Below are 20,418 nucleotides of genomic sequence, written 5' to 3'. Positions count from 1 at the left end.
GCATGAATCCACCCTTGACAATCACACTGCTATCACACGCCATGCTTTCGCATTGGTACCCTGATTCCGTGAAAACCAATTTTGAGTCCTTGACAACAAAAATTGCTGCCTCTCAAAGTTATTAAAGCATTAGTTTTTCACCTTTTTTTCTTTATTTTTTGGTGAAGGCAAGTTTCAGTTGTTGTGAAAAAATGATGACAATAATAAAAGTAAACTAGAAACAAGCAATCAATCACACGACACAAAGTTTACGTGATTCGGCAAATTGTTTACGTCTACGAAGCTGCAGAAGATTTTTATTTATTTGAGGAATCACAAGGTACAGTGTTTGGGGTAAATTATTGTGCTCAAAGTACAATCACAATATAAAAAACACATATATATATATAGGGTTACATGGCGGAAAATACTAATTTCTCACAATTTGCTATATTTGCTCGAGCGGTGTGTCGAACGCGCACCTAGCGAACTTTCTATTGGTTGTTTGCTCGAGTCATTTGTTAAGCGGCTCACGAGCGAACTCTCTGTAATGTCTCCGCTCAAGCGATTTGAATAGTGTGCTCGAGCGGTCTGAGCCAGACTCCAAAAAAACTCAACACCATTGCCATGACCATTTGAAAGTTTCTCGCAGGAAAACATCAAGCCTCTACTTTTAAGCAAGCAACCTATAAGTAATGTTCTGAAAACCGGTTCGAGATGGTTTGTTCTTTTTAGTCACTCTCTTCTCCTTTTGTCTCATCCTTTCTTCTCAACTTCATTTGCCACCATTCTTGGAACGTTCTCAGAGGCTGAGAGCAATCCCCTATAATAATCATGTATGCAAAAAACGCATGGAGAAAATGGCCCTCTTGCACTCAATATTCCTATGACATCCTTAGATGGCACAAATTCGACTGCCATTAACATTGCCGCACCACCAAACTGGTCAATGGTGGCTTTGGTGCTACCATGTATAATAGACGGCCCATTGATGGAAGGGACAGAGCCAACTTCAAAGCTAGTGGGAGAGCTCAGGGGATGTATGTTTCGGCTTCTCAACATAACCCTGGATTCCTTTTGGTGATGAATTCCGCTATCCTAGGAGGTAATGTTCAATGTGAGTTCCCTTAGCTGTCTTTGGGCTTAACGCCGTAATCCTGTTTTTGATACAGACAGGGAAACACCAATTGTCGGAGGCAGTGGAGTTTTCCGATTTGTTCGGTTTGGCAACGGCAGTTTCAGTCCAAAAATGGAGACACTGGTATTCATAGTGCGGTATTCATTGAAATTCCCCTTTCTTGTTTCCTTGCTCCGAATCTTGTCTCGCTTGAGGCGTGCTTTCTTATTTTGTTTTCATCGCGTGTTTTCTTCTATTAGATAGTACTGTAATTTCTCCAGTACGAGAATGGGATAAAACCCACGTAACAAAATTATGTCCTTTTATTCTTAAAATCAAGCACCTTCTGAGGTTCTCAAGAAATTGAAAGTGCATGCTTGTTTAAGGTCTAAATTTAGTATTTCCATGGATTACAAATATCTTCAGAGCATGGTTTCTGATAAATATATAAAAAATCAACATATATATAACAATCAAAACAAAAATGAATGGATAAGTATGAAAGATTGATGGAAAAGTTAATTTATTTTTTTACAATCTTGTCTATTCATTTTTCAACGAGATGGTGAATTTTTAACAAAATGTAAGCCAAACCCAACAAAGAAAATTAAAAAAAAAAAAAAAAAAAAAGGAACAAGAAAAAAGCAATCAGTGTAACATTGCAACTCATCTCAGTTCCTCCTAAATCCCCAGCCTGAAATAGAAAAGAGGGACCTATCATGCCAGCAGATAACCAAACATCCATTCTCTTCTTTGATATTATATCCACGATCATATTCCTGCAAGAGCATCCTTCCCTGCAATCTACCGTGATAGCTAAAAGGTACCTTCCCGAAACCAGCCAACTCGAGCCTTAAAACCCATTTGTCAAGCTTCTCATGCCTCTCCTTTCGCTCGGCTCCCTCACATGCTATGATGTTTTTAATTTCCTCTGCAAATAGCATTTTCTCAACCTTCTGTCGGTATTTGGGCGCTCTTGACCCAGTAGACTCCAAACAATCAAAGAGAGCAGCATAGTAGTTCAATGCTCCATTGGCTCTCTCCATAAAAGTAAAGCCATTATGGTTTGCTTCCTGCTCAGTAATCACCATCAGTTTCGGCGAGAGGCTCCTAAGAGAATTTAGAAAGCTCCCCATTTTTGGGGAAGCACTTAGAGATAATGCAGAATCAGGACTGGCCATGTACACATTGATCGGATCCTTCTCAAGGAACTCTCGTAATGTGTGCTGGTCCATGTGGAAATGTTTCTGCAGGTTCTTTTCTACCGAAGGAGAGTTCCTTGTGAGCAATTCCTCGTCAGTAGCCAAGAGAGTGTGTAGCTGAAGTACAGCGCTGACTGCAACAGCTTCTCCTGTCTTAACTCCCAAACTTTCAAGATTAAGATTCTCTAATTTACCCAATACGGGATTGAATTGAAATGGAATGACCAATTTTTCAGCTTCTCCTGTCAACTCAAGAGCCATTTTATCCAATACCTCTTTATCTTCATGAATACCTGTAATTCTCAAATGGGTGCGCCTTCTGGCCGTGCACTAATTGTCCGAAGAAGATGAATCCATTGTGCAGGCTCAAATGAACAGAGATCGATAATATGAACCATCTTCTCCCCATCCATAGCTTCCAAAATGGCCTCAATCGTGATCAGATAGGCAACCTTTAAGAAGGGGCAGATGTCATAGAAGACTTTTTGAACTTCATTTTTCTCATAGGGAGACAATATTCTTGTTGAATTGAGGGCTTTAGACAGGCGAGGCCGCGAGACTTTAAGCAGTTTATCCGCAAGCGCCTCGGTGAAGTATGCAGCAATTCGCTGCATTGAGTCGCCATCGCGGGAGGCAAGATGGGAGCTGTGCTCAAGGCCGATATCGGCATTCTCAATGCTACCGGCAGCCACATAGTAAGCGCAGGCTCGAAGAAGATGTATCAAATACAAACCCCTCTCCTCAGTTTTCAGCTCCTTGCGCCAGCGATATGGTGGTCCTAACCCAGTAGATAGTGACATCCACGGAATGAGGGACGAAGAAGTTTGAGAAGATCCATGTTCAGCTCCGGCCATATCCAACTGAGAACGAACTCTGCACCGAAATAAAATGAAAATATAATTACGGATGATGGAGCTTTTTTTTCTTTTTCTTTTTTTTTTTTTTTTTTTTTTTTTTTTTTCCAGTACAAGGCCTACTCGATTGAAGCATAATGATTTCTTGATAACAGAATACATATTTGAATAATTTGAAATTAAAAACCACGTTTCTGTTATGCTCCAGCATTTTGTCAGCAACTATGCAAAGAATCATGAAAATTTTACTTACTACATACAAATCAAAGGCATGCTGCAGTTGGTGTCTATTGTTTTGAAGAATCCATCAAAGGGATCAAAGTCATGAAACAGAAGCAAGAGATATTACCAGAAAATGTTCAATTAGTTCCTTCTTGAGAAGTATTCAAGTACACCACCACCTTCAACTGGGTTTTCAAATTGGTCCAAAACCCAGAAACCCGAAAGAAAAATTCCAAGCTTTCTGACGCGATCTCAAACAATTCACCGAAGCGGGTTGAGATTTATGAAGGGTTTGGCGTGTAGGGCTTTGCTGCAAACTCAGTATTGGAATTAATGCTCCTGTTTTGAAGGACTTCTCCATGGCTGCGTCAGTGAAAAACAAGGTTGTTTTGTCGTTTCTGATTTGTTTTTCCTTTGTAGATTCAGAGGAATATGGAATTTCTGAAATATAGAGGTAACAGAACCCCTCCCCCCCTCTCCCTCTTCCCCTCCCTGTCCCTTTCTTTCTAGATTTTCTCTCTGTAAAATTCTTTTTTTCCCTCTCTGATTTTGTTCAGCATTGTAAGAGGATGGGAATAAGAGCTGGCAAAACTTGGTTTCATTTTCCAGTACAAAAACCTACCAAACATCCTCCAACAAAAGAAGACAATATTACACCCTTGTTTGTTGCCCAGAGCATAGAGTGGTGATTGCAAGGAAGGCTCACGAGTGCCAAGAAAACCACAATTTGGATTTTTTTCATATGTATGAACCATCGGTACTTTCCTCTTCGTTATGAGGAAGAGACAAGAAGTTTTGGGAAAAGCCGAAAGTGGATTAAGGATGGAGACATGAACTTTTGGTGTGAAGTAACGGGGTGTCATGTTCCATTTCTGGGCTCTCTCTCTCTATCTATAAAATGCAAAAAGGGACAAGCAGTGGAAGGTTAGAGATACGTGTTCTTTGTCCCATACGAAAGTACTGCAAAATGCAAACGCTCTGTCTATCAACACAAACTTGAACCATGACCTGACTTATAACTTGCACATTAAAGGAATTATAGAGATGTCTTCTACGGTTTCTTCTCTGCATACTTTGGAAGAATCTGATTAAATATGGGGAAAACATCGTGCATTCATTTCTAAAATCAGAAATCTGGATAACCATTAAGCATTAGATAGTAGTTAGTTTCTGGCTTTTTTAAATAAAAAATGTATATATCTTCTTCCTATATATAAATCCAACTTCTCCAACTAATCTCGGAGGAAATTGACAGATCCAAGGCTTTGGAGAAAACATAGATGTTGTTTTGGCTCTTTCCTGCCTCTCAAATCATAATGTCGCCAACTCAAGTTTAATGAAGGGCTTCCATCTACTCTCTCACTCTGACTTTCCCTTTGTCTCTTGGGAAAAGTGAAGGAATTTATCAGATTTAGTAAATGATTTCAGGTAAAAACAGGTGCTGTTGAGGTAGGTTGGAGTTTCCAAGGCCTAGATATCATCATTGAAAGAGAGAGCTTAGAGGGGTAAAGAGAAGCATCCGTTGATTTTAGAGTATATGCTCAGATAATCTTGTTGGTCGAGCAAGTTTGCTTTTAGCACTGAACGATGGCTTCCTGTCTCAATGCTGAAGCCGGCCCTAAAGGACGTTTAGTGGGGGCGTTTTCAAGGGGAAACCATTTATTTGTAGAGCAGACTTGGCAGTTGGCACCTTATTGAATTGTCATTTTATGATTGAGATGATAAAATATAGAAGAAAGGCTGGCTCCAAAATGAGCATTGAAATACCATTAATGACATTATGCTTTTCTTAAATTGGTTGGATTGGCTCTCCATTGAATGCTGTTTCATGATATATAATGGAAGATTTACCAAAAACTATGAGAGGAATTTCAAACTCAAGTGTGGTGTGGATCCCTTTCCGGTTGTGGGCTTTTGACATCACCATCAAACTCTTCAAATAGGTAGCCCATGCTGTGTCCAAAGTTAGGGCCTTGTAAACCCATGATTTGAATGCCAATCTACTTGAAAATTTGATCAATTATTTATGCTCATCATAAAGGTGTTACAACATTTAGCGCAGTTCATGGAATTTAGATCCCTTATAATTTATATGAATTCTAAAGTCTAGAGTAAAAGATAAATAGATACGTAAAATGGATCTTATATTCATTAAGTATTTAATATAATACTTTGAATATTGTATCAGTACCTGCCATACCGGAAGGGATGTACCATACCGGATAGTAACCGATATGGGTGAGATAGGAGTTTCGTACCGGATCAAATACTGGCCATTGCAGTGTGTTTCGGTCAATACTGACTGGTTTTTTATGTACCAACTAGTTTTCAGTGTATTGGCCGAAATTTTATATTTTTATATTTTTAATATATTTTCATAATTTTCACTATAATTCTCACATCTAAAGACTATTTTGTTGACTTTTTTAATTCTCTTTTTTTTTTTATGACTGAAAATCAAATCCCTACTCTCATTTTCGTGATGAGGATGACTATTTTTTTTTAATAATTGGATTGAGAAGTTACAAGTATTATTGAGTTTTATAAATATGTATTTTAACTTTTTAAGATGTATTTTAAATATTTTATTTTGAAATATAATTTATATATATATAATTAAGTTATCTATATATAAACTATCTTAAAACGGTACCGGTATCAAAATATTTTATTCCAGTATCTTAACCGAAACGGTATTCAAAACTTTGATTTAATGTTCAAAAAATTCATTCAAACAGACATAAATGTTGTGGTAATCACTTTATTTTGACACGTTTATCTCTAAGTCTTAGAGTTTAAAGAATTCAAATACTTTCACATAAGTATTTTATGCTACATTTATCTCTTATGCAATGAATCATCCAATTTAATTTGAAAATTAAAAAGATTATCAATTCATTTGACAGCACAATACGTGGATGATAAGTCAGGACAAGCATGAAAACATGGCAACCGCCCCCTTCCGCTCTGTTTCCATGCTTGTTTCTTTTTCTTTCACCGTCATGTTCTATGCACCTCTAATGGCTTGCATTACACCTTACGACATACAAATTTGGACAGTCTTCTTTATTTCTAATTAAATATAAGCTATAGCCTTTGTATCCTTTGTAAATTCTTTTATTTTTAAGTAACTTATGCCAAAAAAGTTATCCCTTCAAACCCCAAGAAATTATAATTAAAAAAAAAAAAACTGAAAAGGAAGTAATATCTTTTTCCTTTGTGGTTTATTTCTTAATATAAGTTAAGAGCTTTAATTCGTAAATCTTGAGTAATTTATTTATAGAAACATTCTATTTATTATTTATTTTATTATCATCTTCTCAATATTTTATGACGTGATATCAAATGATTGATTTATAAGTTGAACATAATAAATAGTTTACAATCTTTTAAAGATAATGATAAGGTTACTACCTTTCTACTACTTATTTACTATTCTTTTTATATTTTTATTTCTTTTAATTTTTTATTTTACTTAATGATTAAGAAAATAATTATTAATAAAATTTTCTATTTTTTTAAATTTTTTTCTTAATGATTAATAATGTTAAAAAAATACTTAAAATAAAATGATAAAAAAATAAAAAAATCTTAAATACATTATAAATAGTAAATGGGTAATAAGAGGGTAAACCTATCACTACCCATCATTTAATACAAATAAAACAAGATTTAAACATCACTTTCATTTCTTTTCGTATTTATATGATGTTTAGTTAATTTCTTAGTAAATTCGACGTCCAATTTCTTGGGAAAAACAACACGTGAGAAGTTAGAAGGTAGAGGTGGCCATGATGAAAGGAAAAGTGTCGAGCTTAGCTTAAAGGAGATAATATAATAGAGGTTATTTTTAAAGATAAAAATATGATATTATAATTGTAGCCGACCACTTTCACTCTTTCAACTTTGGAACAAATTAAAGTTGAATTTTATCAGTATTATATTAATCAATCAAAGCTTAGTAGTCCTAATGGCACATAGTGGTGACAATAATAGAAGATGGAATGCCTTTTTCTTTTTCTTTTTTTCTATGATCCTTTTAAATAAAGACGGAACAATGAAATATCAACCGAGAATAATTATTAGATATTTTCAAAAATATCTAATGTAATATAAGAGTACTATCTACTCATACTCCTAAGGTAAATTACCAATTATTCTTGTAAAAAAAAATGTCAAAACATTGATGTAATTCTCATCAGTTTGGTTTGATAAAGGAACAAAGAACTTAAGAGGTTTGATAGCCAACTTCATTTAAATTTGCTTACATAGGGCAGAGTTGAATTCAAATATTTTTCAACCGGTCTTTTTTTTCATATTATTTCTTGAAGAATTTTAAAGTGCTTACATGACATAATTTGATTTGAAAGATAAATTTTAAAATTTGAATCTTAGAAAATAAATCTTAATATTTATTTGATGTAGATTGTGTGGTCTATGCACCGACTTGAAAATAGAATAACGCTTTTTTCTTTGTGACAAGAACCTTAACTCGCTCCTGATTCCAATTTTCTTGTGCCGATCCACAACTTGGCGACCCTGGTTGATGATCTCCCAAGTCTTTGTAATGAACAGAAGCCAAGTCATAGACAGACATCCTGGTAATAATTGGCCAACAGAACACCATGTTAGAACAACACCAACAAGAGCTCAATCCTCCATTGATGGAAAAAGGCAAGGTGGACCCTCAAATAAGTAATAACTCCCTCAAACATGAATATTTTACCGGTCAAAGTAGCCGTTGTTACACCCCCACTCCCTCTCCCTTTTAAATATATAAAACCAAATACTTTTCCAACAAGAAATCCATGTTCCCCTCTTTATTCCTTCCCTCTTCACAACTCCACTCCCCTTTAATCTTTCTTGGAGAATGGTGGTCTCTCTCTCTTTCTCACATACCCTTTTCCATAATACTCAGAGAGAGCAAAAACAGATTAATCCTATGGATCGTGCCATATCAGAAACCCAACCCTCAAACCCATTATCGTCTGCAGCCACAAGCTCCAGCAGTATGTGTAGTACCAGCAGTGAGGCCGGTGATAGCCCGGTAACATCCCTCCGTTTTGAGCTCCAGGACGATAGGTATCAGTTGTCTTGTAGAACTGCTTCCGGGTCATACTCGTATCGATCTTTGGCTGTACTTTCCGGCCATATTGGCTCAGTTTCCTGCTTGGCCTTATGTGGGGAGTTCATATTGAGTGCTTCACAAGGCAAGGATATCATAGTCTGGCAGCAGCCGGATTTAAGGCTATTCACAAAGTTTGGACAAGGAGATGGCTCAGTGAAGGCGCTTGTAACGGTTGGAAATAAGGTCTTTACAGCGCATCAAGATAGCAGGATTAGAGTTTGGAAGGTGTCAAGACGGTCAGAAAATATATTCAGACTTGTCGACACCCTCCCAACCACTAAGGATTATTTGGGGAAGTTCATGAAGCAAAGCAATTATGTCCAAACTCGGCGACACCACAAGAAATTGTGGATTGAACACGCAGATAGTATCTCTTGCCTGGCAGTCCATAATGGGTTGATTTACTCGGGTTCGTGGACAAGACACTTAAGGTGTGGAGGCTATCAAACTTGAAGTGCTTGGAATCGATCAAGGCCCATGATGATGCAATTAATGGGTTGGTGGCAATTAAGGGAACTGTGTATTCGGCTTCTGCGGATGGGAAGATTAAAGCTTGGGGAAAGGTCGGGAAGAGCTCACATTCTTTGAATGGGATTTTGGAGGGTCATAAGGACGTTTCAATTAATTCAGTAGTAGTTTCTGAGGATGGAAGATGGGTTTATGGAGGGGGATCAGATGGTTTTGTGATGGGGTGGGAGGGGAGTGGGAACTTGTCGAGTTGGAAGGCAATTTGTGAGACCAAAGCACATCAAATGGCTGTTCTGTGTATGTGCCTGATGGGGAAGATTTTGTGCAGTGGCTCTGCAGATAAGAGTATTGGTATATGGAAAAGGGAGACTTATGGCAAGCTTAGTAAAGTTGGGGTCATAAGTGGACATGAAGGTCCAGTCAAGTGTTTGCAGCCATCGGCAAGTAATGTTGGTGGTGGGTTCTTGCTCTATAGTGGAAGCCTTGATAAAAGTATAAGAGTTTGGTGGGTTCCCAATCACTCTGCTAATAGAGATGATACCTCTCCAACAGAAAATACAGCGAGGAAGTCAATCGTTTTGTGTTAGGAAATTCTGTCAAGCTTTGAGTAACGGAGCACCGGTTCCCATTTTCAGTGTCTGCAGAGCTTCCAAAACTGAGTATTGTAGTTGTATCTTGTCCATAGTCATACAAACATCAAAGGGTAGAGCAGAGAATCGAGAGCAAAAAGAAGGGTATAGTTGAAGGCTGAAGCTTAAAATGTCGAGAGATGCTTTCTTGGTTTGAGATCTTATTGTGGTGTCATAGGATAAAGTTTGAAGGATACGATAAAGTGGAGTGATATTGTTTGTGTTTGTGATTTCCTTTTTCCAGTCTTGTCCGATATTTACATTTCTTGCCAATTGTAATTAGAAATTGAGAGAATCAATCAAAGAAAAAAAACTTAATACTCTTTGTTGGTTGCATGATTGTGTTGCATTTCTTTGGAGATTGTTGAAGAACAATAATCTGGTCTTATTGTAAACCTATGCTTGCTTAGGACAGAACTTTAGCAAAACCAGAGGAAGCATATTAGCAAAAGGGCTCCATAAAATAATAGCACGGCTACCCCACCACCAACTTTAGGAAAAAATACAATGACGTTCTTAAGAAAACCCAGAGAACACAAAGACAGTTTGTTTGCTTATATAAATTGGCTAATGAATCTTTTTTCCTACACTTTAACTTTTCCAAAGCATCTGATACTTTATCTGTTTTTTGGTAATCCTCCTCAGTCCTCAGTTTGGAACTCTCAAATGGTGCAAAATCAAACTGTAACATCATTGACTACCTTTTTGCCAAATTGTCGGTATACTTTAAGGTACCAAATCCATGGATTTTCCTTTCTTTTGCCGCATTTTGGGCGGAGAGTGGAAAAGAGATAAGGTATAGATAGGACTGTTTGCAAGTATCAATTTGATTCTGCCAGAAAGAAGGTTCCTTAACCCCTTGTAAAAGTAAGCGGTGTACCAACATTATTCTGGTTCAACAACCGCTCAGGATTTAACAACACTGCATTCAACCTATAGTTGTTGCAACATCAAAAGTGAATATTGGACCAGAAAAGGCCATTCAAGGAGAAAGAACAGAGAGTCATGAATCATGGGAAAGCAAGCAAGCTTACATTGCTAAAGCACAGAAGTTATTTCTTTCCCATGAAACTCTATTTTTTCTAGTTGTACATAACTTGTCTGTGCGGCCAGGCCACTATATAATAGAAAGAAAAGATCTAGTGCCCTCCCTCTTATTGGACCAGCCTTGCTTTTTGCATATTTTATGAATGAAACCCAAGCAGCAAAATCTCTACCGACAAGAAGAAAAACTTCTAAAAAGATACAGCCAACCAGCACCAGAAGTTCAGGCAACAAGTAGGCTGGGCCATCAGTTTAATATGCTAAGCTGAATTGCCATCAGTTTTGATGTTAACTTATTTAATATGTGGTACGACTTCAGAGATTAAGTAAAGAACTAGCAGGATTAACAAAACAATTCAGACGAGCAAAAGAATCAAGATGAACTTTTTTTTTTTTTTCAAGATGAACTCAGACTGAAATGTCTAGAAGGTGAAGTAATATAAGGAAAGCGACAGCAAAAGGTCCAACAAAAACTTCCTAAAAACTACAAGCCCTGGAGCCTCCTCCCCTAATAATGAATATGATCCCTTTTAATTGCCTGATAAAATTGGATCTGAAGAGTTAAACACATTATATGCTATTTCTATCCGCCTCAATTATATTATATTATATTCTCTCGACTTAAAATATCAAGTTCTAAAGATCACCATAAAAACTACTTCCTCCTCCAAACGTTCAAACATTTTTTCAGAAACAAGAAATATCTATCCAGGCACACTTGTGAAGCAATAGTGATATAGGAAAATTTGACGTGTCTTTCTAGCTATGTTTTATGAGTGAATTGTGTATGTTCTCTCGTTGAATTGGAATTCCACGCACCCCTATCCAAACACACCTCATCATTGTTTAAACATATACGAGTGATATAAGAAAATACCCCTATCCAAAGACGCCCCATCATTTTTTGAACGGTGATTGTATAATAATGATAAAATTTATAATTCACTAATTTCAGCCATATAGAAATTACTTCAACACATGCTCACTACAAGGACTCCAAAACTGCACGACATGATTATAAGCAAAAAAAAAAAAATAGTACAACCATCCTCAGAGAGGAAACATCCAAAGCACCCACCAACCTTCACCACAGAGAGCCTTCCTCCCTTCCTCCATTTGGGCCTGACTTGCTTATAAGTTGTAACGTGTCAAATATTCTCCCCAAATTGTAGAACGAGACAGGGCTCTCAAAAGGGATCAGTTATCGACTAAACTCCTCGGTTACCTCACTCTACTTGTTTGTAGAAGAGGACATATGCCTGTTCATGCAACACCTTATTTGCACCAATGGCAGTGACTGATGCATCATCAAACCGTAGCCACTGACCATTGGGATAACGAGTATCAGCTGTATAGTGCCCCTTCGAGGGCTCCCACCCATGATGAGTTATTGTAGCAACAAGTTCATATTTTCGACCCTGTACAAAGCAAATAAATAAAGAAACCATTTATATCTACATTCTTGGCTTCTTGCTTCCTTTGGCAGTCGAACTAGATTTCTTAAGTTGAATACGTGATTGAGATATTAAAAAATCATACTACATGTTAATATGATGCTTGTTTTTTTTTTTTTTTTTTTTCAAGTAATATTTTCTTTTGTTATTATTACATGCAAATATCAGGATTTTGTTGGCCTGATATCTTAGAAAAATTATTTATTAAAAAATGATATCTTAGAAAAAATGTTGTTTTGAATGTGAAATTGGAAGCTCTCTGGATGCACAAGAAAAAATGAATAAAAATTGCAACCTCTGACCCCCCTTATGCCCATCAGAAGTAAGAGCACATGAACAATAAATTGACATAATGCAGAAGGCAATAATATCATCCTCCAAAAACAAAGGATGACGAGGGAAAATATTTGTTTAATGATAACAGTATAAGCATCACCTCATTAGATGAAGAAACAAGCAGTTCACGGCTCAACACCAATTCAAGAGGAAAGTGCACGGGCTTATGCAACTTGGTGCTTCCTTGCTTTCCATAACCAAAACGCTTAAGGTGCAATATCATTATCTTTGAAAGGGTTTGTATCTTAAATGATTTGCTGGCAGTCACAACACCAGCCTGTATCAAAATTATAGTATTACAACGTCAGCAGCATGAAGCATATGACATATATACGTGATTAAATATCAAGACAAGATCACAGATAAACATACACTAGGCTTATTCCCCTTCTTCCTCACTTGTGAGGTTACTGATCTTGCAGATTCATTAACCACCCAACAGAATTTAATATTTCATAAAAAAATGTACCACGAACCAAAAGCTGACCACAAAGACCAAAGAAAGATCTCGAAAAACAAGTAATTTCTGCTGGGCCTTTATCCTTTTTTTAGGTTCATTAGGGTTTTTATTCGTTGGAATTTCCAGTTATCTTGGTAGGAATTTTATATCTTTATTTCCGTCTCCACAAATCATTTTTTTTCCACAGGGATCGTGATGTCTTTCTACGGGATTGCGGGTCTCTTTATTAGCTCCTATTTGTGGTGCACAATTTCATGGAATGTAGGTAGTGGTTATGATCGATTCGATAGGCACATTGGGAACGTAGATAATTGTAAAAGGAAGTTACCTTCCCAGTTGTTGACGTTCGGTACCCCTCAAGAGATTCGGGTGCAGAAAATAATCGAAGTGCATCCTCAATAGTACGAACAGCTTCAGGATGAATATCGAGGTGCAGCAAGAGAAATGGTTGAACAGTGGCAGAAGCTTTATTTCCTGCTCCACACCAATCAAATAAGCATGAATAAAAAACAAGAGACTCAAAGAGCAAGATATTTTAATGCAAGTTCCAAAGGAAAGTCAGGTACCATAGATGAAAAAGATGATGTGCATTTCTGCTGGTAAAGCACATCAATAGATGTATTTTCCATAATCATATGCTGAAAGCAACTTTTTTTTTTTTTTTTTTTATCCAAGTAAGAAGAATTTATTAATCCACATAATTAGGCATAACCCAAGGATACAAGAAGTATACAAGAGAAATAACACCTAATTATAAGCCAAGAGTTGAGAAAAACTGCATAAAAGTCATTAAAACTAGTCCCATCTAATACAATAGCTGAAGCCTAAAGTAACATCGTATGAAACAAAAAATCTCTAATCCCTCCCACCGAACGTTCTCTATTGTCAAAACAGCAACCATTCCTCTCATTCCAAATACACCACATAAGACATAATGGCACCATCTTCAAACAGCCACAATTTGATGATTGCCCTGAATACCTCTCCAACAAGCCAAAAGATTCACCACCCTCCTAGGCATCACCCAATCAATACCAAGCCTAACAAAAATCTCATCCCATAAAATCTTAATCAAATCACAGTGAAAAAGAAGGTGGTCCACCGATTCTCCATTTATTTTGCACATAAAAATAAATAAATAAATAAAGCACCAATCAATTATAATAATACCGTGCTTTCTCAGCTTATCAATAGTCAGAGTTTTCCCATGAGAAGCCAACCAGCCAGAGAGGCACTTTGCTTCTCCAAATACACTTACAAGGAAAATCAATAGGAGGATGGATCGACATAACCTTATACACTGATCTGACAGAAAAATTCTTATTCCCAATAGGAATCCAAAGCAATCTATCCTCCCCTCCAGACTTCATATTTAATGCGGATAACAAGCTGTAAAAATGGATAAAAACAACAGTAGAGTCCAGAAACTATGAACAAATCCTTGAAAATATGATATCTTAACTATCTAGAATCTGTGAAGCAAAACTACCTGCTTATCTAACAACAAGCCATTGAATGTGATAGATGCACGTGTTTAAAAATTTTACATAATTTTACAGAAAAGTTCTCTAGCATGCCAAATATTGCACTGCTTTGGAGGTCAATTCCCATAAATGGTTTCAAGAGAGGAGACATGCTTTGTAAAATGATTTTTGTGATTTCACATAATTTTTCTTTAGTGTCGCCTTTCTAACGTACAAAAAAAAAAAAAAAAAAGAGTGAAAAACGAGAGTCCTTATATCATTTGCAAGCAGTAAAGAAGGAGAAGATTAACCAGCATATCCCAGACCAGCAGAAAATAGAAAAAAATTAAAATCCCAAAAGAAAAACTGCAGTTGCATAAATGAGATAACTGCCCTACCTCTTGCCTTCACCAGACTTCTCAACTGCCCTCCAAATATATCACTTAGTTCTGAAGGGACAAAACTTTGAGTTCTTGTCACTGCTGATTTGTTCTTTCGGCCAACTGTTTCCCATTCATCGCTTTCTGCAGATGAAACCAGAGATAATTTGTTTCCATTTATGCTTGAAGACTGCCCTTCAAGTTTAAGTAACTCATCATGCATTTGATCCATGATGGAGCTTAGGAATTCCTGAGCATCTTCCTGCCTGAAAATGACAACACCAGAGACCAACTTAAATTAATCACAAGCATCAACGTTCACTATAATCAAAGATAACAGCAACCAATATCGGGCATAAACATGCCAAGCAAGCTAGATTTACTATGCAATTTCTACTTCCATCCATATGACCTTATATCTTATGGGCTGCTTCTTTCCTTTTTCCCTCAATTCATATAATTACTGCTAAATTAATTGAACAAAAATTAAGATTACATACCAATAGCGCATTCTAATCTGCCATCCTCCAGTGAAAAAGATCGACAATAATAGCTATAAACCATTCACAGTGACCATGCGAATAAATGAAACCTTCCAAACAAAAGCAATAAGCTACTTCCAGAAGCAAAATCTTGAAAAGCTATTCAACATCTAAAGATACTCAAGTGAAATAAAAGAAATAAATGACATGTTCTTATTTTCCTTGGCAGGCACAAAGAAATCCAGAATAGGTTTATCTTGTCATGCACATTCTTGTCCTTACTGTCATATCAGTCACTATCCCTTATATCCCTCTTTTAAAACATACATTGATAAAAGTTTCTTGTCCCAGTGAGGGGAAATTTTATATGGCAATACCTATAATTTCTTTTACTTTTCTGAGAACATACATATACATGCATACATACATAAATATGTGTGTGTGTGTGTGTGTGTGTGTGGTGGTTGACAATCAGTTTCAAGTTGCTGATTATTGGCCACTGGCCACAAGATTAGTGCTCGGCCGCAATAACTTGTCAGTAGTGAACTCAATATGAATGGCAACTTTTAGCTAATTTTTTATAGGTGATTGAAAATTCCATTAAATAATGCAAAGGATAAGGAGAAGTACACAGGATGCATACAACATTTTGCTAAATTGATAAGTAACTGATAGTGTGTCCATATATTTATGGGATTGTTATATCTTATCCAAACTGCCATGCCAAGCACTGATACAGAATTTTTTCCAGTCCAGCCTCTATACACAGTGCATCAAGCCCAGTAAAGGAACAAGTATTGACATAGAACATGCACATACCTTGGTCTGCCTGAGATGCTACTTGGTACATCAGGAGTAAATTTTTTAAGAATATCCTCAAACATGGCAGGCCAAAAAGGCCTCCCACTCTCAAGAGTAGCTATATCTGTCTCTAAGCTTGAACCATTTGGCATGTCAAATTCGGCAATGAATTCTGCAAATGCAGTTAATGTCGGATAGCCAACCTAAGAATAGAGGTACAAAATGGACACATATTAGGAGTGCGTAGAGACTACATTTTGATTATATTGACATCAAATATACAGCTATAGCAACAAAAAAAATCAATACAAACACAATTTGTAGTGAAAATAGACCTTGGGAATGTTGCGAGTTCTCAATTCCTGCAGAAGCTGAACAAAAGGAGAACAGGATAGGAGCGCCTGCAGGGTTGCATTAAGAAAGCATAAATTCCCTGAGTTTATTAAGCCTCTGGATAAAAGGTTTCTGCAAGACAAAACAGGCCCATTAGATGCCTTCCTGGAGTCATCCTCAGCGGCAAACAAGGATGAATCCATGGAACCTCCATTCTGCTCTGTGTTCTGCAATTTCAAACTCGAAATGGGAAGTGAGGGACCATATTGATTCTGGGATATAAGCAACGAGGATGAACCGATATTATCTTGGTTCACTTCTTCTGCACCATTAATATGAGAACCATGGGTGGAACGATCGAGGCTTCCATTTTCTTTTGGAGTTCTAAGCACTCCCGGTAAATGTGTATTTACTATTTTAACACTCTGCACTTCATCATCCTTCTTAATCGTATTCGAGGAAAGCACACTATTCGACCCTTTCGGAGAATCCAACTCTATGATTGATTCACCATGAAGGCCACCCGAAACTTTTAGAGTCACAAAATTCACTGAACCAAACTGCAATTCTTTCTTCTCCACCGACTTTTCAGCATTCTTAGACGACTTCTTTAGCAGCAAGGACCTGGTTTCATCTTCAGTAAATGACCCAAATACTACTAACTTCTAGAGTGCACAAAAACCACCAAGAAAACCAAAGGTAAAGCATAGTTAATAATCATAATAGCTTCACAAGTCACAAGAAATCAGCAAGTAACCAAGAATTATACATCTAACTACACATCCTGCCAGCTTCAATAGGAGTCAAAACCAGTGAACCACAGCAACATTGCAGGGTAAACAAAGCATGGAAAATATGTGACAGTTGATGATTCCATAAACAAAATGTGCATTCAAGACCTACTTACCATAACCACTAATCCCTCATTCTAAATGCATAAAAATTAATTGAAATAATGAACCAAAGGAGTTCCAACGAAAAATGATGTATAATACACTAAAATTACATTGAAACACCAGCTATACAGCATACATATATAACTCATAACCAAGCAGGATAAATAAACGCAAGATATCAATTGATTGAATGTGCATTGTTGATGCTAATTAATATATATCCACGGCATATCATCTGAAAGCCATCCGTGCCATCATACCCATAAAACTTCAATTCAGAAGCGGCATATCCCCTTGTATTTTGTAAGGCAGATCTGAACAAAGTCCGAGCACTAAAGGCTCTTCTCCTTTGTTTTGAAGGGGCGTCCAGGTTGAAGGTGAACTTAGACAAATCAAATATGGTGCCAATTGGAGATGTTTATCACATAAGATAGTTGGCCAACACTCTGGGGTGTAAGATTGCCTCTCTCCCTATGACTTATCTTGGACTCCCATTAGGGGCTGCCTCAAGAGCATCTTTGTTATGGGACACAATGATTGAGAAAGTTGAGCGGAGACTGGCAGGATGGAAGAGAATGTACCTGTCAAAAGATGGTAGGATTACCTTGATTAAGAGTACATTATCTAAATTACCGACCTAATTTTTGTCTCTATTCCCTATGGGGCAAGTGTGGCGGTTCTAATTGATAAACTTCAACGTGACTTCTTGTGTTGTGGAGTGGAGTGGGGGAGGAATTCAAATTTCACCTCGTCAAATGGGAGATGGTATGTCGCCCAATCTCCAATGGTGGTTTGGGTATTAGAAATATGAGAATTTTTAATCGGGTGCTACTTGGCAAATGATTGTGGAGATACAATAAGGAACCAGAAGCCTTATGGAAACTGGTGATTGAGAGCAAATATGGAGGATTATGGGGAGGATGGTGTACTAAAGAAGTGAGAGGGGCTTATGGAGTCGGGTTGTGGAAACACATAAGAAGAGGATGGGAGGTATTCACTAGACACACAAGATTTCTTGTGGGTGAGGGTTCCAAAATTAAATTCTAGAGTGATATCTGGTGTGGTAACAATGCTCTACAGGATGTATTTCCTTCACTTTTACGGTTTGCAAGTGTCAAAGTTGTTTCAGTGGTTAGAGTCATGGTGATAGCCGGGGAGCAAATCTAGTGGAATATCAATTTTAGTCGAGCGGCACAAGATTGGAAAATGAGCAGCTTTGAAGAATTTTTTAGTATCTTATACTCTATAAAACCGAGCAACCAGCAGGTAAAGGTTCTTTCTCGGTTCGCTCTTACTACAAGTCCCTCACACAAAAGCCCAATACTCAGTTTCCATGGAGAAGGCTATGGAGACATAAGGCACCGCCCAAAGCAGCCTTTTTCATGTGGACAGCTTCCTTGGGTAAGATCCTCACAACCGACAATTTGAGGAAACAGAGGATGATCATTGTAGTTTGATGTTGCATGTGTAGAAAAGGGGGCAAGTCGGTGGACCATCTCCTTTTGCATTGTGAGACAGCTTGGGTGTTATGGAATGAAGTGTTTTGTAGACTAGACTTGGCTTGGGTTATGCCCAAGACAGTGGTGGTAGTTTTGGCCAGCTAGACAAATCTAAGAGGCATTCAACAGATTAAAGATGTGGAAGATGGTCCCCATATGCATCATGTGGTGTTTGTGGCAGGAGCGGAATGAATGGACATTTGAAGACAAGGAGAGATCGTTGGAGGAACTAAAAGCTTTTTTAATTACAACTCAGTACTTGGGCCATTGCTGTTGATTTTAATGGCATGGATCTACATGATTTTCTTGTCTCTATTGCAGCTACTTAGATAAGGCATACTTTCTGTATTTGTACTGGGCCGTGCCTATTTGTTGATTAATAATACTTATTTACTTATAAAAAAAACATCAATTCAGAAACAGAAAACCGATAACTTGAGAACATTTACATCTCACCATCAAACCAACCGACAAACAAGAAATTCGAAAATTCCAGATCTTGGGGAACAAAACCACAATAGAAACTTGTAAATTGCTATTTACAAAAAAAACAAGCAAAAACACAGACACCTATCAACTTCCCTATCATGCATAAGCTGAGAGACAATTCAAGCATGGAAAAAGTTCAACTTTCCTTCCAACCACACGTCATAAATGCAACCACCCAAAATCTAAATCTCTCTTTGAAACAAACCCAAGGAAAGTAAGAACATCCATAAACAAACACCGCAAAAACACATTAAATTCCACATTTTTAGGGAAGATAATTGAAAGATGGATACCCAGAGAAGAAAAATATACCTTAGAATCATTCATTGTGCTGCGCAGTAGACAAAATATCCGAACACAGAACCGGGAAACAAAAGCACGATCTCAGTGAAAAGAAGTTTAGTATAGGAGAGGAAAACAAATCAGAGGTAAAAGATTCTATTAGGGTTTTATGTTGAGACCCTGAAGGAGCAGAGGAGAGAGAGGCGTCGATTGAAGACATGAAAAGAAGAGAGGAGACTGAGAAGTGTTGAAGGGGAGAGAGCATTTAACGAAGGAACCCTCCCTTCTTTGGCCCACAAGCTGAAGCATTCCAGTCAGAAACGAAGAGAAGGAGAGAGAGAACGAAAATTTTGTGGCTTTCTCCAGTTAGGTTTAGGTTTCCTTATTTTATTCTGGGATAATAGAGAGAAAGAAAGAGAGAGAGTTCTCTTTTTTTTCCCTTTTCTTTTTTTGCTTGCATTGATAATTATGGAAACTTAAGATACCATACTACCAAAGGGTCCTCCAACTATGTTTTATAAAAAAAAAAAAAAAAATATATATATATATATGTGTTTTGGGAAAATATTTTAAAATTGACATAATATTTATTTTAACAAATTAATATTTTTTATTATGTGATTTAAGGACAACCACAGGGTCCTCATGTTCATACTCTTGATAATATCTCATTTTTCAAAAATAATTTTTCAATATATATATTGAGATGATGAAATTAACTTCACTTTTAAAAAATTCAATGTGTAAGTCTCTATGTTTATCATATTAGGCAAAAGACACTGCTCAAATTATATAAAAATAAATAAATAAAGTCGGGAAAAAAATAAAAAAAACAAAGGAATTTTGGTCGACGATTCTTATTTCCTTCAAAAGCTTTAAATGTTCACGGTATCTTTCCAA

The 20,418-nt window shown here is 36.9% G+C and overlaps 1 protein-coding gene, 1 long non-coding RNA gene and 2 pseudogenes across 3 annotated transcripts; 2 read left to right on the top strand and 2 right to left on the bottom strand.

Moving 5' to 3' along the window:
- Positions 1–453: 453 nt before the first annotated feature.
- On the top strand, positions 454–1,694 carry LOC121241027. The gene is made up of 2 exons (XR_005935633.1): positions 454–1,084; positions 1,152–1,694. It is a non-coding gene; the product is annotated as an uncharacterized LOC121241027 (long non-coding RNA).
- On the bottom strand, positions 1,624–4,391 carry LOC121241020 (annotated as a pseudogene).
- A 3,779-nt stretch (positions 4,392–8,170) lies between these two features.
- LOC121241021 lies at positions 8,171–10,527 on the top strand (annotated as a pseudogene).
- A 1,039-nt stretch (positions 10,528–11,566) lies between these two features.
- On the bottom strand, positions 11,567–19,986 carry LOC121241019 (ubiquitin carboxyl-terminal hydrolase 24). Of its 2 annotated transcripts, none has more exons than XM_041138597.1 (7): positions 19,549–19,986; positions 16,355–17,017; positions 16,038–16,222; positions 14,755–15,002; positions 13,222–13,367; positions 12,534–12,710; positions 11,567–12,061 (listed from the first exon to the last, which is right to left on the bottom strand). In XM_041138597.1, exons 1-7 carry the CDS (start codon positions 19,561–19,563, stop codon positions 11,870–11,872), a joined length of 1,626 nt encoding a protein of 541 aa, XP_040994531.1. In that variant the 5' UTR covers positions 19,564–19,986; the 3' UTR covers positions 11,567–11,869. The 2 variants fall into 2 exon arrangements, with proteins under 2 accessions (XP_040994531.1, XP_040994532.1); XM_041138598.1 differs by having other exon boundaries at positions 16,355–17,014.
- Positions 19,987–20,418: the final 432 nt, after the last annotated feature.

The sequence above is a fragment of the Juglans microcarpa x Juglans regia genome, chromosome 7S, assembly GCF_004785595.1.
Source record: "Juglans microcarpa x Juglans regia isolate MS1-56 chromosome 7S, Jm3101_v1.0, whole genome shotgun sequence".
NCBI classification, from domain to species: Eukaryota; Viridiplantae; Streptophyta; class Magnoliopsida; order Fagales; family Juglandaceae; genus Juglans; species Juglans microcarpa x Juglans regia.
This window is presented reverse-complemented; position numbering and strand designations above follow the sequence as displayed.

Bases quoted from the DNA above. Each gene is read 5' to 3' on its own strand.
- LOC121241019 (XM_041138597.1), bottom strand. The intron at 13,368-14,754 runs GTAGGGCAGTTA...GGTGTGGAGCAG, and splicing joins AAGTCTGGTGAAGGCAAGAG to GAAATAAAGCTTCTGCCACT. The intron at 12,062-12,533 runs GTGATGCTTATA...TGCTTTGTACAG, and splicing joins TTGTTTCTTCATCTAATGAG to GGTCGAAAATATGAACTTGT.